Source organism: Pithys albifrons, chromosome 12, assembly GCF_047495875.1.
Source record: "Pithys albifrons albifrons isolate INPA30051 chromosome 12, PitAlb_v1, whole genome shotgun sequence".
Taxonomy (NCBI): domain Eukaryota; kingdom Metazoa; phylum Chordata; class Aves; order Passeriformes; family Thamnophilidae; genus Pithys; species Pithys albifrons.
The window spans coordinates 7,170,674-7,182,500 of record NC_092469.1 but is presented as its reverse complement, the minus strand read 5'-3'; the positions used below and the strand labels follow the sequence as shown (position 1 = coordinate 7,182,500).

At 39.3% G+C, this 11,827-nt stretch overlaps 1 protein-coding gene across 1 annotated transcript in view; it reads left to right on the top strand.

The window, feature by feature from the left end:
- URI1 (URI1 prefoldin like chaperone) overlaps positions 1 to 9,570 on the top strand; it is a 40,903-nt gene extending 31,333 nt beyond the window's left edge. The window contains exons 7-11 of the mRNA XM_071567903.1: positions 2,800 to 2,980; positions 3,560 to 3,827; positions 4,399 to 4,541; positions 6,195 to 6,453; positions 8,754 to 9,570. Coding sequence (XP_071424004.1) covers positions 2,800 to 2,980; positions 3,560 to 3,827; positions 4,399 to 4,541; positions 6,195 to 6,453; positions 8,754 to 8,942 — 1,040 coding nt within the window. The 3' untranslated portion in view covers positions 8,943 to 9,570. The remainder of the gene's footprint in view (positions 1 to 2,799; positions 2,981 to 3,559; positions 3,828 to 4,398; positions 4,542 to 6,194; positions 6,454 to 8,753) is intronic.
- Positions 9,571 to 11,827: the final 2,257 nt, after the last annotated feature.

Genomic DNA, 11,827 nt, shown 5'->3' with positions numbered 1-11,827 from the left:
CTTTTTTCCTTTGATGAGTCTACATTGGGAGTTTGAAGGTTTCTGGGAGAAGAGAGGCAGAAAATAAATTAGGCTGGCTCCAGGAGAGAGAACTAGAGAAGACTTTTTTTTTTGCATCAAAGTGTGAGTTTTACAACAGGAGAAATACTGGAGAAACTCAGACTCTTCCTGTTAGGAGGAAAGTATGTGATCGATGTCAGCAGGGAGGGGAAGAAGCAGGGAGAGGGATGAGACATCAAGGGACAATGGCAACGTCCTCATCCTCTGGGGTGTTACACCACTGTCGGCAAAACACCACCAGAAAGAACAACCTCGACATGCAGCTCCTGCAAGATACTTCCTGAAGGTTTTGAAAAGGACACTGGGAAGCAAAGATAGTTGTGCTAAGGAATTGGATAATTTCTGTGCTATCTGAAGTAGTGTTTAATAGGTAAGATTCAGTCAAAGTTGGAGAAAGAGGTAATTTTACAGTCAGAAAATAGCATCACTTGGACATTTTTAAGAGGAGCAGTAGTTGTGATTTGCAGAGGGCTGAGCTGGGCAGTTCACTGTTATGTTTTTCTAGAATAAATCACAATAACCTTTATAAGCCAAGGCTGACTAAGACTGTCTCTCCTATGGGTAGATGTTGCAAAACAGGAGGCGTAACATTCTGGGAAGTGCTTCCCACAGTAACAGTGGATGCTGTGGATGCCAAGTCAACCTTTGTGTGGCTTTTTTGTATCCTAAACTTCCATCATCACTATTATGCTCTGAAAGCCTATTAATTTTTGCTGGAAGCTTGTAAGTGGAAATTACCAACATTTTCTCTCAGCACCAATCTGTGCTAAGATTGAGAGACCAGTAGGTAAAACAGTTTAGTGATTATTTTGAGCCAAGCTGGGTTTCATTGGTTTTGTTCATGTGGAACTGGGCTGTGCCTCTGAGGAAGACAAAACCAAGTATCCTGAGCATCTCATTGGTTGAGATTATTGTTGTTGAGATTATTACTGTTTTCTGGATCTTAATACTTTGCTTTTTTTCATTAATGTATGACGTTAATGGTGGTGCATTGTGGTAACAATGAGTGAACACAGTGGATATTGGTGCAGAAGGTGGTTACCCTCTGTTGTGTCTGAGATCTGACCTGGTTTCCTAACTGACAGATGTGTTAGAGTTAGGATGGAAAATGACTGGCATGTTGAAGCACTTGCTGGTGTTCAGGCAGCCCTGGGCTTACCTTGGTAGTCCAGTTAGTGGTTAATACCAAAGAGTACCAGAAAGAAATTAGGAGGGCACAATTTGAAAATCAAATTGAAATAGATCGTTAACTAATCCCTCCAAATTTTATTTATTAATTTTGCAATTACACCAAATGAAATGTTCACAAGCTGCTCTGATTGCTTGGCTTACCTCAGTTTATATTCAAATTTCGATAAAGTACATTTCAGCCTTTTCTTAATGAGATGATGAAAAGTGCTATCCTGTGGAAGAGTAGGGGACACACATACCAACATTACTTGCAGTCACCTGTTTGCTTTTTAATGTTGCTATTGAATTAGTATTTAACTCAGGATTAAAGTATAAGCTGACGTATTTGAATAAGGATATGTGTAAGCCATGAGTTCTTAAAATTTAAAAAAAATGGCTGTACAGTTGGTTAATAGAGATTTTAAAACTTGAAGGATGCTGAGTAACAGACATTGTATTGCTGTTGATTAGAATCAGAAAGCAGTTTCAAAAAGACCCACAGAGATACTGGAGTCCCACTGCAAAGATGAGCTGTTGGATGTGTTTGTGGTAGTGATGGAAGGGGATAGGTCTCACTCCTGTTAAGAGGTGCAAGAGCTGCATGGAGGTGGTGATGGAGAGAGAGCAGGGAACTCCCCTTGGGAACCTGCCTGGGACCACTCAGAAATGGCCCCAGGAGCTGCTGGTGTTGTGGAGAAGGGGGTGTTAAAGAAACAGTCCTGCCCTTCACCCAGACAGGGCTAAAGCATTAGTATTGTTGGCAGGCAGTTTGTTCCCTATGTGCTAGACAGCACTCACACAGGAAAAGGTATTCCCCATCCTCAGTGGATGCACTGTTTTATGAGGTAGCAAAGCTTTTAAATGCCAGCAAGAACTTGTCAGTGACTACCATTTGCTCACAAGTGTGTATCTCGGGTCACCTCTGAAGCTTTAAATGGGGTTTGTATTTATTATTTCTGAAAGGCAGATTTAGGTGTGCTTTTCACAGTGAGTCTTTTTCACCAAGTAAGTGATTCATAATGACTGGATTTGGGTCAGATTTTCCAGTTGACTCTGGAGATTATTTTTAATGGTCTTCATTGTAAATTTTAAAAAAATACAATCCAAAACAAAAAGACTCTGCTCTTTGAATATAGGTGACTACAAAAAATGAGCTAAAGTATAAACTAGGTTTGTTTTCCCAGTTGATAAAATGTGCTGTTAATAGAACAGTGAGCAAATGTCACATTCACATGTTGGTATCTCTCAGAGCAAATCAAAATCTACTGTTTGGCAGAAGAGGTAAAAACCCCCACATTGTAATAAAACTGTCACAGGATCAGTGTCTCCTGCTTTGTAAATAAACATCTCTGCTTTGCCTCGGTATTTCTGTAACATCCGGAGACTATTATCCTGTGCTGGTGCTCTGGTTCATTGACAGTTTCACTTAAACAGTTAAACAATAATTTGAAATGGAAAATGTTCTGCCCATATTCCTTAATTTCTTTGTGGTTTTTTTCCCCCCAATGTTTTTTGTTGGATTTTTTTGTCAATTGCTTAAGTAATTGCATCTTACTTTTTGTTACACAGGAAAATACCGAACTGCTCACAGACCTCATTCAAAGCCAAAAGTATCAGATGTTTTTGAGGTGGATTTTCAAGCAAATGGAAGTGATGCAAAATCAATGGGCCGTTTTCAGTCGGAGGAAGAACTGTGGGCTCGCTTAGAAGAGCTCGAGAGACAAGAAGAGATCCTTGGTGAACTTGACAGGTACAGCACTGCTGTGGCACAGGCAGGGCTGGAGGTCAGAAAACTGTGGGTGTGTGATGCTGTTGGTACACACAGGATCTCGCTGTGAGTGCAAATAGCTTACCAGACTGATGCAGTTAAAATTATAATAGGTGGAAGAGGGGCGGAACATGAATAGAGCATGCATTGCAGTGTCAAAGCTGCTAACCTGCCCCTCTGGAACCATGGCAGTCCACCATTCCAGTATTTTTTCTTAAAGATAATAGAACAGAGGAAAGTGTAATTCATTTCTCACAGACTAGGAAAATCCATTGTTTCCAGTGTGGCAGTTACACATTTAGTGCTTAATGACACCCTTAGTCTATTTTGATTCTAAGGTGATACAACATGTGTTGTTAAGCCATGATGTCACAGTTTTGGTATTGCCAGTTGACATGGAAAGGACCTAGTGATTGTTAGAATACAAAGAAGTTCCACAGTATGGCAAAAAATACAGTACTTGGGTGAAGTAAGTTAGGTACGGGGTTGTTTATTTCATATGTTTGTGTCTCCCAAGAGCATGAATTGCCTCAGTTCACTTAAGTATTTTTCATTCCATAGGATGCCTGATACAGTTGAGACAAATGGAGAAGATGCAACCTCTTCTGAAGAGGAGAAGGAAGATAAGAGGATAGATCTGAACGGGACATACAGGGCAGAAGACTGTATTACTCAGGGCAACTTCCACAAAGAAGTAACAAATTCAGGCTTGTTTGGGGGCCAAGTTAATGGCTCTACTTATTATCACAGTGATGATGAAGATGACACAGATACTGGAGATAATTCTGTTCCAACTATTTTTTTCTCTCACACTGTTGAACCTAAAAGGGTTTGTACTTCACTATTTTTATATTTTGCTCAAGAGATTGCATAAAGCATATATACTATATCTAAAATAGAAAATTCTAGATTATGTAGATAAAGTAGAATACTGACTGTGAGTGACATTTGGATGTTTTTCAAATGCTTGAAACCCACTGTTTAAATCCTGTGGTTCCAAATATGGTATTAAAAATAATCTTTAAATGTCTGCCTTGCTGTTTAGGCTTCTGACTGTTGTAAAAGGTAGTAGCCTGTCAGGAGTTTTTAAAATTAGTCTTTACTTGCCTTGTAATTGACCTTTGAACTGCTCAGCTGTTGAGCAGAGTTTGAATAAGCAGATTGTCATATATTATATGCAAAATATATATACAGTAGTGCAAAGAAATGCCCCAGCTTAGTGCAAGTGATAGAGAATAAACAGTTCACACTATGAATGTTACTATTCATGCATTTGTTAAACTTACCTGTGCTTCCTAGTCTGCAACTGCTTGCGTAGGAGAATGTCAGGAGCCAGTTGATCTGAAGCTTGGTGATTGTTGATTTTCTGGCCTAGAACATCATTTGTTCTCAATTTTCAGGTAAGAATAAACACAGGAAAAAATACTACTTTGAAATTCAGTGAAAAGAAAGAAGAGGCCAAGCGTAAAAGGAGGAACAGCAGTGGCAATGGCCATGCAACTCCAGAACTGCCCAACATCAAAACCCCAGCAGACATTTACCGGTGTGTAATGTGTGACGTTGGTGTGTGAGCTTTCCCCTGGGCAGCGCTTCCCTTGTCAGTTCTGTTCACCTGGAGTGTGAAACCAGCCTATGATTTCCTGAAAGAAACAGGATTGGAACTGAGTTTACAGCTGGAACTGAGTTTACTACTTAAAAATGAAACTTTGTGACTTCTACATGGTTGTTCTTCTTTCATGTCCATAAAACATTTCTGAGCTTAACAGTTCCTTTTCCAAATAGCCATCTGTCATTTACCCTGCTTTTTCAGAGCTTCTGAAATTGAGGTAAATTTGCCAGTACATACCATTCTCAGAAGGGAATGCAGCAGTTATGTTAGGTATTCTGGTTAATTCCGTGTCATTTGCTTCTGTGTTTGTTTTCAAACAGAACTGACCAGATCTACCACTTTTAATATTCCTCCTTTTCCCAGTTACTAATTATCTGGGGTTTATCTCTTCCTTCCAGTATCTTCAGAATATATGTAGGTCTTTGCATAGTTTCTCTTGCATTCTCTCTCCTTGACTTCAGTTCTTCACTGTCTCTGTTCTCCATAAAAGGTACTGCTCACCTGTAGGGTACCCACACACACAGCGTGAAAAACAGCGCTGGGCTTAGAGGATTGTATAAAACACGAAACTAAGGGGACAGGACAGGTAAATAAGTACTTAAGTCTGTAAAGATAAACACAGATACTTATTAGATTGATTGATTAAGTACTTGTGAAAGTCACACTGCATTTGTAGGTTAGTGTATTTGGGTGCCTAAATATATTTAAAAATCGTGTCACAAAGTGTGAAAAGTAAAACCACATCCTGTAATTGCAGCTGCTGGAGCTGAAGACAAGATGAAGGATTATTTCATGGTGCTCTCCCTGAGCTCTGCAAGGGAACTCCATCCTCTGTGGAGATAATTCCATGAGTGTCTGATGAATAAAGCTGGTAGAAACAAGTAACACCCTTAAAACACATCCAGTCATTGGGCTCCTCCTGTATGAGGTTGATAAAGATGGCATTGTCTTCTCTTTCTCCTCCACCCACCCTTGACTTGTTTAAGTTGTGGAGATGGAATACAAGCTGTAGGAAGAGCTGTTTTGTCAGTTTACAGTCTGTTAGTACTTGAAAAGTGTCTTACTGTTGATCTGAACTTAAAAGCTGATTTTTAATTTATTTTTTTTTAACTTAAAGCAGACTATGACACTTGTCAGGAAAAAAGCTTCATCCTTTCCTCATACAATGAATGTTTTTTGGTTTTTTATTCTACATTTGACAAGGACTCAACTCTAGAAAACCTTGCAACATTGTGATCTTCTGATTCTCCTTACAGAAACAACCCTGATAGTCATTTAGTTTACCTTTTTTCTAACATTTTGTAACTCATTCAGTCGTTTAACATTTTTCAAAAAGCTATACATTTTCTGCTGAAAGAATGTACCAAGATAATGCTTGAATAAAGGGCATAACAGCATTTGCTCTGCAGAATTGGTTCTTGTGCATTGGTAAATAAAATGCCTCAGAAGGTACAGTATTGTGATTCTGCAGTGAAAAAGTTGGAAAAGCACATCATAATTAATTTGTACAAAAGACAAAGCAAGATCACTGTAAATTTGTCATCTGATCCTGAAATGGTTTATTAAAGCTAACATTTTCCTTTATAGAGTCTTTGTTGATGTTGTGAATGGAGAATATGTCCCTCGTAAATCAATTTTGAAGTCTCGAAGCAGAGAGAACAGTGTTTGTAGCGATACCAGTGAGAACAGTGCTGCTGAGTTTGATGACAGACGAGGAGTTCAGAGGAGTGTTAGCTGTGATGAAGCTACTCAGAGTGACAACAGCGAAGGCATACTGGAGGAAGAGGAGGAGGAGGAGCAGCAGCAGCTACCGAAAAAGCTTCCTCCCTCTTCAGGGACAACTGAGGTACAGTTTTTAATTAATTATTGATTGTTGGCAGGGATAAAAATGAGAAATCTAATGACTGTAGTTGCCTATGCAATCAGTTTGATTTCTTTAAAATAATTTTCTAACTCCTACCTAGTTTGCTTCAGCAGGACATGATCAGGTGACAGGTGTTTGTCACACACATCTGAGGCACAGAGGGGAGGAGCAGTTCAGGTGGCTTCTCTGACACCTGAAGCTCTTCCATTAAGATCCAACAAAGTGGTCACTTGCTGGTGTTAATGAAACCAGTATCCTGTCTGCTGAGTCACCCTGAACATTCCACTGCAGGGCATACACAGCAGGATTTAACAAAAAAGAAGGGAAAAATCTGTGCTTCATGGCTGGTAAGCGCAGAGAGGTGATTCTCTCACCTATGTTGCACAGTCAATAGACAGCTAGTTTCCAGCTGATGGTTTTTAAGTTTTAAAACACACAGATATCAGCTATTTTTTTGACTTGCCAATAGCAGAGAAATTGCCTGGTGGAAGGAAATGTTACACCCCTACTCATCCTATTCCAGGCTAGGGCCATTAGTGATCCCAAACAAATCTGTTTCAGAAAGTTCAGGGCTTCATCTTAAAGGAAAGAGACTGTATGACATAAGGAAAAATGTACAGTAGCTTAGTGACTGGGTGAATACAAGAATTAAATGTAGAAATTCATGGCATAGCATATTCTTCGTTTTTATTTCGTTAGAACTTAACAGCAATTTTTTAAAACCAGATAAAACTTGAGTTTTCATTAGTTCCCAAGGCAATGGGCAAGTTCAATGAAAACACTATTTTTAGGAAAATTATTTTTGACAAGAAATGAATTCCTCATAAAAGCTATTGTTTATCATCATTTTTTCATACAAATAGCTACAGAGGAATCCAGGCAGGATGTGAAGATTTGAGGTGGAAGATTTATCTGTACAGTTAGCACTTCACATTGTATACTTTCTGGAATATATTTGCTATATTTTTATAAAACATCTAAGTACACTTTAGATGTTACCCATCAGTCCATTATCTGAATCTGGCATGTTTATTCTCTACAGTATAATGTATTTTCTGAGTAACTGAAGGAGAGTGAGCAAAACACTCCAGTCAGATGTCCCTTCCTAAATGCTGTTGTTTTGCTTTTTCTTGTTTTTGTGGGTGTTTGAAGTACATTATTTCTCCATTACCATTTGCAAAACACTAACTCTTTTTTATTTCTAATTTTACCACAATCTTCTTAGTTTGTATATTGCTTACCTGTTTTTGAAAATGAGCTGCTTGTTAGAACAACGCAGTTGTGTACAAGCACAGCTTTAGGCACACTCTGTCTATTGGAGCAGAAAACAAAAAAAACACTGCTTTTTTGCAGGTTCTGCAAGAAAAGAATGGCTGGTTTGTTTTGCTTTGTTTTTCTTGGTAACTGAGTTATGAAAAGGCAGAACTAAGCATAGTGACTAAATCTGGTGTGCATTCCTTTGTGCCCAATATGAGCATCAGACCTTGGATGTGAACTGCTTCCCCTTGTCCTTGGGCATTCTGAATTTTCTGTTTTCAATACATAGTGGGTGATTTGTTCTTAAATATGTTTATAAAATGTAGTTCTGAGCTGCTTGTTTCCCAGTGTTTTACAAGGATCTTCGTCATTTCTTAGCTAAGTTTAAAAAGGATTAAATCATATAATCAGCTGCATATAAATTATAATTTTTAAACATTAAATGTTTTTATTAGACCTTTTATAGAGAGAAATAGTTGGAAGCAAGTTTGCTGTTCTCTTAAGTATAAATTGCTTTCACCATTTTTTGATCATATTTGGTAAGGAGAAAAGAACAAACAAAATACGTGCTTGCCAGTTCGTACACAGTGTGTCAGCTTGATGCAATTAGAGGATACCAAGTCATGAAATACAACGTATGATGAAAATGCTGACATACTTCAACTTTCCAAAGTCTCTCCATTTCTTATCCAAAATGAAACTGTGTATTACATCAGCTGTTTTGTTCCTTGAGCATGTGTCAGTGAGGAAGCAAATTTTTAGATAATTTATGCAGTAGGAATGAGATTAAGTAGTACTTTTAGGACACTGTCTTTCATTCAGTCATCTTTGAACACGCTATATTTTGAGGTTAATTACAATTTGGTTACTTACGCAGGGAACAATCATTGATTTAAAGATATTTCTTTACTTTTGATTAAAAGAAATAACAATCCTAATCAGGCTAATATAGGGTAATGACCTTATGGGCATAGCCTCACATTTGCATTTTATTAGCGCATTTTGAGTATTCTCTTCTGTTGTAGGCATTTTCCGGAACTGTTATAGAAAAGGAGCCTTTGTCTCCCTCCTTAATACCACACCCAGTCATCGCTCACCCAGTCCTGCCGACCATTCTGGAGCGAAAATCAGAGGAAGTTTTGTCCGAGGCTCCCGAAGAGACTACTAAGAGAATTTCAAAATTCAAAGCTGCCAGGATGCAACAGACTAACTAAGCTGGCCGAAGCGCGAGGACTCTTGCCTAGTTTCACATCTCTTGAGATTATAGAGAGCTCTCTCTGTAACACCCAGATAGTTAACAGGTCGTCCTGTGGTAATTTGGCATCGGTTATCTCTGAAACGTTTACTGGCAACATTAAAAAACCAAACAGTTCGGTGTTTGAACACTTGAGTATTCATCCTGTTTTGTCGATTTCCCTGTGTGCTGTCAGCACCTTTGTATATGTTTGCCTTATGATAGCAGCACTTGGGTTCTTTTTCAAAAACTGTTCCTTACATACATTGTTTTTGTGTTTAAACCTAAATACAGGCAGTTTTGTGCCAGCTGTGAGGTTCTACGTACCATATGGACCATTTTAAGGAAACTTTTCACATTTCAAGTAGATTCACCAATTATATTACATTACTTGCTTTAGCATTTTAAGACACACTTGTATTCACATTGCTGTAGGTTTTGCAAATAGGTGTCTGCTAAAAGTTTTTTTCCTTCTTTCAAACCTCTCTGATATCCCACTGTACAGATCTATAAAACGTCGGGTTCATGTACATTGCAGGGAAGTTTCTTTGATGGAAAACGGTATTTTGTAAAATTAAATTTTCAGTAAAAAAGCTGTGGAAGTTGTATGGGTTTTTTTTTTTTGCTTTACTGCTAATTTGGAAACGCCACAGAGAGGTTTTTATTTTGAACTTGCATTTCTAGCTTGAAGTGTTTACTACCACATGGACATAAAAGCAGTCCATTCTCTTCTGCCATTGTGTTTTAACCTCCTACTAATGAATGTCCATGGAAATTGAATGCTCTTAAGGAGAGAAGCATAAACTCAGACTCTTGATTACAAAATCTCCTAGTTCTTTTGTATACTCAGAAAACATTGTAATTGTCTTGGGAATGCCCAGAGGGAGTCAGCAGTAAGGAAAAATGTCTTAATGCTTCAGCTTTATTTCAAAATGCAACAGTACTGCAGCACTCAGCGTACAGTTTGGTGTATCCTTCTCGTGACTGAGAGCCCTCCTGGCTTTAGGAGTCCCTGCCCAGCACCTCCTTCCAGTCTTCTTGCTATCCCCTCATTTTGCTGACACAGCTTTTGTCGAGGCCACCCTTTGAATGATAATTGGTGACAGAGATGGGTTTGAAAAGCAAACTACTAGGTTTGGGTTTTGTTTTGCTTTGTTTTTTTCAATAGTTGTGTGTGTTTTTTTGAAGCTAGTGAGTTTCCCAATGTCTTTCTCAGCATGTCTGTATCAGCACAGCCAGAGGGATAGCGTGTTGAACAAGGACAGGGGAAAAACGGTGGCTGAGGACACGGGAGCTGGAAGACTTTAAACTGATGATGCTCTCCAGCTGACATCCTCAATCCACAGCCTTAAAAGTGGGGCAGAAGGACTTGCAAAGTGCGAGGAGGGATTTGTTTTCGGCCACAGTTCTGTGGCTTTGTAAACGGGCAGCCTGAGAGCCACCAGCGTATGTTTTTCCCAGTCTTGGCCATCCATGAGCAGGGCATCAGCTAATGCCAGTTCCTCACCTTCCCCTGGAATAACTGTGCCTTGAGCTCACATCCTTTGCTCTCAAATCACAGTAGATGAGCTCATAGTGTGGCTTCATGCATTAAAACAGAATCACCAGCTCCCCCTTTTTTGAGCACTGTTTTCTCCCTGTGCTTAAAAGGGAGGTGGAGGCACTGGGACTTCTTTTTTATGGTGCTTCTAAAGTTGGCTGTACCTCACTGATGTTCCCTGCCCGGTGTTTGGGAGGGCACTGTGGTTTCATGGGCAGGAAACCCTGGCCATGCTGTGGCAGCAGGAGGGCACAGCGGGGTCTGTGCCTAGGGGAGCAGCCCACCAAAACTGCAGGGCCACGTTGCCCCCTCCATACGGAGCAAATGGTGTTGTGCTCACAGAAGACTGAAGGGGAAGTTGTGCAGCTCTGCTGCTTCCTCAGTGCGCTGCCTGGGAGGGGGCAATCGCTGTCTTAAAACAGATCCTGAGAATCACATTGAAAGTGTTAATCATTAACTTGATTCATGCTCAAATGCGGATTTTTTTTTTAAAGCATATTGCATTAGTACTAAAATAAGCCATCAATGCCAGTCCACCCTCTATTCACGGCTAAATATTTAAAGGAGGTTATTTATAGCTTCTTTAATGAATTCTTGGCTAAACAAAATGAAATTATGTCCTAGAAAAGTAGAAGCTATTTTGTAACCAGAACAGTGCAACTGTAAAATATAGTTCCATGAATATGTATTTTAAATAACAAGGGGTTGAGATCCAAGACTACCAGACATGGGTAATTAGAGGGAAACGGAGAGAAAGAAAGAAAGAGAGAGAGAGAGAAACCCCTTTAAAAAGATTTATTTAGATATCTTCTGAAATACTTCCCACTTCTAGTTACTTCAACAAAACCAAATGCCCCTTGTCACCATAGATCAGTTTCAAATCAGAATTAATTCTTTGCTTGTTTTCTTTTTTTCCTTTCGCCCCCTTTTTTCACATCCCTGCTCACAGGAAAAAGTAGGATAAATGCACCTTGGGTTTTAATGAATTATGGCCTCGGTTCAGGGAAGCATCCTTACTCAGGAATGCACTTTGGCATGTGCTTATGTCTCAAAGATTTTGTAAAGAAGAATGGATTTAACCACATGCTTAAAACTAAGCACATGAGTGTTTTCCCTAATAGGGAGCCTGAGTGTGTCTGTGCCTCTCTGCAGTATATTTAATTGTCAGAGGGATTGCAGGCTGGAATGAGCCTTCGTCTTTGGTCTCTTCACTTGGGCTTTACCAGCAGTCTCACTGTGCGGTGCCTGGAGCAAGAGAGATGGCTGTAGGGGTTTTACAGAATGTTTACGAACACCAAACAACAACAACAAAAATTAATTAAATC